At 37.8% G+C, this 5786-nt stretch overlaps 1 protein-coding gene and 1 long non-coding RNA gene across 3 annotated transcripts; one reads left to right on the top strand and one right to left on the bottom strand.

The window, feature by feature from the left end:
* Positions 1-280: 280 nt before the first annotated feature.
* On the top strand, positions 281-1804 carry LOC104774080. 2 transcript variants are annotated; one of them, XR_765246.1, is made up of 5 exons: positions 281-344; positions 448-575; positions 649-887; positions 972-1453; positions 1535-1804. It is a non-coding gene; the product is annotated as an uncharacterized LOC104774080 (long non-coding RNA). The 2 variants fall into 2 exon arrangements; XR_765245.1 differs by having other exon boundaries at positions 448-887.
* A 2427-nt stretch (positions 1805-4231) lies between these two features.
* Positions 4232-5773, bottom strand: LOC104774079. Its single transcript, XM_010498742.2, has 5 exons — positions 5251-5773; positions 4986-5144; positions 4741-4874; positions 4556-4604; positions 4232-4476 (listed from the first exon to the last, which is right to left on the bottom strand). Exons 1-4 carry the CDS (start codon positions 5717-5719, stop codon positions 4575-4577), a joined length of 792 nt encoding a protein of 263 aa, XP_010497044.1. The 5' UTR covers positions 5720-5773; the 3' UTR covers positions 4232-4476; positions 4556-4574.
* Between the last annotated feature and the right edge of the window lie 13 nt (positions 5774-5786).

Here is a 5786-nt window from a genome sequence, read left to right as displayed (position 1 = left end):
TGAGAAACTAATTATATTTAATTATCCTAAATTTTTATAAAAAACCAAAAGAATCATTTGGTTTTACAGTTTTTAACCAGACTAAACTTAAACCATTTGGTTAATAAATATAACAACCAAATAGACTTTTAGACTAAACCAAACTATTTATTTCAGTTTCGTTCGGTTCGGTTTTTCGGATTACAGATTTTTTTGCCCACCCATAAAATACTTTGATGGTCGCGTGAGTTCCGAATATACCCACCCATAGTACTTTGGGTTTAGATTTGAGTTCCAAATATTACCAGATGGGCGTCCACGATTACTCAATACTTCTTGGGTTGAATTCTAGGTTATCATCATTGGTAATATTTTTTTAATTACCTTTAATCATTAATCAGGTAAAGAAAAATCTTGGTTAAAGGTCTAATCCTTTTAAGTGTTTTTTTTTTATTTTTTTTTTTGAAGGATCTCGATCATGCCCGGGTCAAAATTTGCTATCCTATTCTCAATCTTGATCGATTGGCCGGGCTTTTCATAATTCTTCACGATTACTCAATCGGCCAAATATAAATATCTTCAATATTATCGTATTGGTAATATTTGTTTAATTACCCTTAATCATCTGAAGAATAATTTTGATTAAATTTGGTCTAATCTTTTTTGAAGGATCATGAAGTGCCGGGTTTTTCAGGCCCCTATCTTAGATCCTGATCGATGGGCCGGGCCTTTTTGACTTGATTACTCAATGTCTTCCTCTTTCCACACCTCTAGTGATAAACCCTAGAATTTCTGGCAGAGAGATCGATTTCAGAAATCGTGAACCAGCCGCTGGCAGAATCATAAACGCGTTCATGTCTCTTCCTCCTCCTCCTCCGAACCCTCCGAACCCTCTAGGTCCCACCGAGGTAAAACATCTTTTTATTTAACATCGATCGAGGAATATTGCCATATGTAATAAACGATTGATTGTGTATATTTTTTTTTCACAGTATGAATCTATGACTTTTTGGGATGGAGAGGGAGTAAAACTCTCTGATAGAGATAATCTGGCCCGTTTTCTCAATGGTTTGGATCAAATTGTTAGAGGAACTGGATTTAGCGTAGCTGCTTCTACCGTTAGGCCCGTCGTGGCGAACACCCACGGGGTTGCAGAGCTTAGGTATCCACGTGGAAGCTGTATATCCTCTGGATCCTCATCGTCCCAACGAACGACTTGCCAAACAGGTGGCCGACCAGCGTATCCGGGATCTTATTGCGAATAGGGCCATGAGTCAAAGGGCACAAAAGGACTTCTAGTTCTTATTGCTCGGGATGGGGACTATGTATCTGAGATACAATCTCTGCAGAGGGCTGGATTTCCCACGATTTTGATAAGTAACGACTGGACTAACACCAGTGATGATGATTTCCTCCTTTGAACTGGAAGGAGAGGATTCACACTAGCACCATTTTGACCTTCCGTTAAAAAGCGGTTAGTTCTATGTTGTTGTCTTTAGTTAAACCCACTTAATTACTCTCATATTGTGCCTTACTTAATCTCTTTATTGTGCAGAGGAATCTTTTCCCGCATTGCACTGAGGCAGCTAGAAGAGGAGAAGAAGGTTCCACTCACTTCTTTACTCTACTATGATCATTCCTTCTTTTGACTCTACTCTTCTCCTCCTTTGATGTTTCTGATGTTTACTTAGCAGAATCTTCTTTTTGCCTTTTGTTGTTGTTCAGACTTTGGCTCTCAATTTCTAAAGCTGCATCGAAAGTTTCAATCTTTTCATAGACTCTTGATTTGAATTGATTTAATAATATTGAACAGAACTTACTCATACAGCATAGAGTAAAATAGTGACCTTTTTAACATCTTCCTTCTTAATTTGATGTGTGAAAAAGAGACGGGAGCATTTGCACATGATTTTTGCATAGCTTGACGCATGTATTTTGTTTATATGGGAGTTACAAAAGCAGCTTTACATGGTTGTCCAATTCCCCCCTGCAATTTCTTCGTGATTTCCATCTCCGTCTCTTTTTCTTGTTTCATTATCTGTTGTCTCTTGCAATATTGTGCCTAGGGATGTTAAGAAGAAAAGTTAACAAATCAGTTATCAAATCGTTATCACAAAAGTGATTAGTTTCATTGTAAAGTGATTAGTTTGTTATAATTCCATAACACAAAAGTGATTAGTTTCTCGTAAAGTAAAACTCGATCAATAATAGTTTCATTGAATATGTTTATATCCACAATAATTAGAACACAATCAATTAGTAGCAACGTAATAATCAACCGTTCAGTTTCAGTTTTAGTAATAGAAAAAAATTCTAAACCAAAATGTGTATGTAATCCACAAATTAAGATTATTGCAGTGAACCGTACCCTTATCATAATATAATCAGACCACCCCCACGTCCCAACGGCTATCGAGATCGTGGTATTCACCCAAAAACTCCTCGAAACTTTTTCAAAAAGACTTGTTAATTTCCTAAAAGGGTAATCTCGACATTGTAACAGTAACCCACTGAGACGGGAAACTCAAAAAGACAGCTCTCTCGTTCATCTATTTGTTGTGTAAATAATACGAATCTTTAATTTGTTTCTTCTTCCTCGATTCCTTGTACTCTCGATGCGGTGAAGCACATGTTTTGGCCGGAAAGTTTTTTGAGTTATCTCCGGCGAGAAATGCGAAGTAACCGGAAGAATCTACAAACTAAAAAAGTGAAAGTAGTACTACGATGTCGGTGTACGGTGCTGCTTTCGAAACCGACATCGATCTTTGGTCTCCGGCTATGGGTTGTCATCGGAATCTTACTCGGATCTCTTATTGTCATTGCTCTCTTCCTTCTCGATATAGGGAAGATCGAGCATCGAGTTGTGTTTTCAGATCGAGTGTCGAGTGGTGAGAGTAGAGGAACGGCTAGTGCTAGCGAAACGGCGCCTGGCAGTGGGAATTGTGGGCCGGAGGAGGTTCCGCATCTTGGATGAGGAAGATGGTATACTCTCAGAGAGCTGTGAAGAGAATGTTATTGGGATTGTCTTCCGTGGCATTTTAACTGATGGAACCAAAGTCGCCGTCAAGAACTTGCTTAACAATCGCTACTGTTTCGAATTTGATTCTAAACATACGCATTTTTAGACAAGGCTTTTTAGGGTTTCATCCTTTACTCGTTTCTAGATTGGGGTTTTTGGTATTACTGCAATGTTGCGTAATTAGGGAACTTTATTTGTAGTTTGCCTCTGGATTTTTTTTTTTTATGTAGAGAGCAGAGGTAGGGTATGAGGGTTGATACGACTGTGTGTAGTTGATGAAACTGATCACATTACTCTTCTAATGAATATTTCGAGACAAATAAGCAGGAAGCTTATCATAAGATGAAGAATCAAGGCTGCCGTTGGTGTTAGAAGCTGTTGTGTCATTGTCGAAGCCTCAAAACCCTGAAGAAGCAGTATAAGAATCAAGGCTTGGCTCATTTAAAACGAGAAATCAACACAATTACCGCCATGTATAAGAAAGATGGTGAAGAGGGTTTGCAAACTGCAGGATTTGGCACCGGAGAGAGCTTTTGCTGATTTGTTCTCTGCAACTCAGTCCTCCACTTGGTGACCATCAACTTCCTAAGGTGTTTCACTCTCCTATCTACAACTGGCATTTGTGTCTTCAACATACATTGTGTTTAATCATGAGTCGAAAACAATGTATGTTGCGTTTCTAATCAAAGTTTGTATCGTTTTCAATCGAAGTTTGTGTTTAATCGTGAGTCCAAAACAAGACACTAGCATACAAGTCAAAAACAGGACAAGCACATGAGTAGTGAATAATCTTATACAGCGTACGACATAGAACCATTATTTGTATTGTGTGGCTGTTTATTTGCAGGATAGGTTCTATTTAATTTTTGGTTATGTTTTATTTGCAGGTTGTGTTTAATTTTTGGTTCTGTTTTATTTGCAGAACACATTTTTAATAAAAAAAATTAGACACCCAAAGATGACTAATGGAAGGACAAAAATAAAAATCAAGGGTGTGATAGAGATTTGTATTATTTTTAGTATTATTAAAAAATAAAGACACCCAATTGAGGATGTTCAATAAGTTTGCTCTTAAACAAATCCCACATATCATTCAAAATATATCCAAAAAAGGATAATACTCACTTTAGTGTTTCGATTTTGGGACTTTAGATTCACTAACTGATTTTGCGAAAGAAATCTTCTTTTTTAAAAAAAAAAAAAAAAAAAAAAAAACAATTTTCCGTTAGTAACTGCATAAAACAAAACCATTTTGTTTACTTGTTCTTTAAGTTACTTCTGCCATTACACGAGTTTCGCTTTTATTTAATTGAAAAAAAAAAAAACAAAAAGGAAAAAAAGAGACTTGAAAACCCAATAATCATACTAGTTAAACCCACACCATGGGCCTTCAAATCATACGAGTTTCGCTTTATTCTTCTTCTTCTTCTTCTTCACGTCTTAGTAAAACGATGATCCGCAGGCAAATAGTCCAACAACTACATAAGGGCAGGAGAGGGTCAAAATTAGACTTGTGAGAGCAATGACAAAATATATGCTAGGATGCTTTATTATTACCTCGCGTTTATGTCGCCTACTAGTAACATGAGCGGTGAAACCTCCTAATCTGCTTGAACAACAAATCAAATGAACAAAGGGGGGTCAAAACAAGGAAGTGACTACTTGTGGTAACAGAGGGTGTTTGACTTAAAAAATAAAAAACAGTTGGGACAATGACGACAAAATGTAAAATGCATGATTACCAGCCGTTCATGATGTTCTTCATCAGATAAATGCGAGATGAAAGTTGCAAAGCTTTGGCCAGGAGGATCACGGGCACATACCAAGCAATCCCACAAGGCAGATTCAGCCGTTTCCTCCCCAACTACCCCTGAATCTGTTGAGAAAAAAGAAATTAGAGTAGCCAGTTGATCAGAGCAACAACTTCATTTGTTGGTTATTTTTAATTCAACAACAACACAGAGAGAGAGGACAAACACACACACACATTTCATAAGTAAGGTGGAAAGAGAATGATATGGAAATGGCTGGATAGGGTTTTTGCCGAGTGCTTGTAGACCGGAAGTTGAATAAGGGCAGGCTTTTGGATCGGATATGACCATAATATTAGCTGGATATGACAAATCAATGTAACCTGAAAGGTTACCTGTTTGAGAAAAAATAAAAAATAAAGACATGAGACTCTTATCTATCAGCAGATCATCCATTACTGTAGAAAGGCTCTATAAGGATGATGAGAGAAGATATTTAACCGTGGGGGAGAAGTTTAAGATCGATTCCACTGGAAAAGACCTCTCTCAGGGTTTCAAGAGGGACGTCCGCTAGTTTTCCATAGGCAATGACGTTGAGAGGACCACCACCGTAGCCATTCTTCTCCAATAACCGCTTAATACTCGGACGGACAAGACGAGGATGAAAGCCATCCGGAACCGGGCACATCTTGATGTCCCAATAGACCCATGTTACAGCCCCAGCCTGCTTCTGCGTAGCCCTCTTTATCTCGTTCATCTCCTTCATCTCCTTCACCTCCATCTCTATCTCCTTCATATCCATCTCTATCTCCTTCATATCAAACACTATCTCCTTCATCTTCTTCATCTTCTTCATCTTCTTCCTTTTCTTCTTCATCTCCTTCATCTCCTTCATCTCCTTCATCTCCTCCATATCCTGCTTATCCTTCATCTCCTTCATCTCCTTCATCTCCTTCATATCCTTCATCATATTTATTACTCTTGTAAAATATACCCTAACGAAGAAAAAACAGCCAAATATCAGATAGGGTAAAACA

The sequence above is a fragment of the Camelina sativa genome, unplaced genomic scaffold (genome assembly GCF_000633955.1).
Source record: "Camelina sativa cultivar DH55 unplaced genomic scaffold, Cs unpScaffold01299, whole genome shotgun sequence".
NCBI classification, from domain to species: Eukaryota; Viridiplantae; Streptophyta; class Magnoliopsida; order Brassicales; family Brassicaceae; genus Camelina; species Camelina sativa.
Note: the sequence above shows the minus strand (reverse complement) of the source record. Positions and strands in the feature narration are given on the sequence as shown.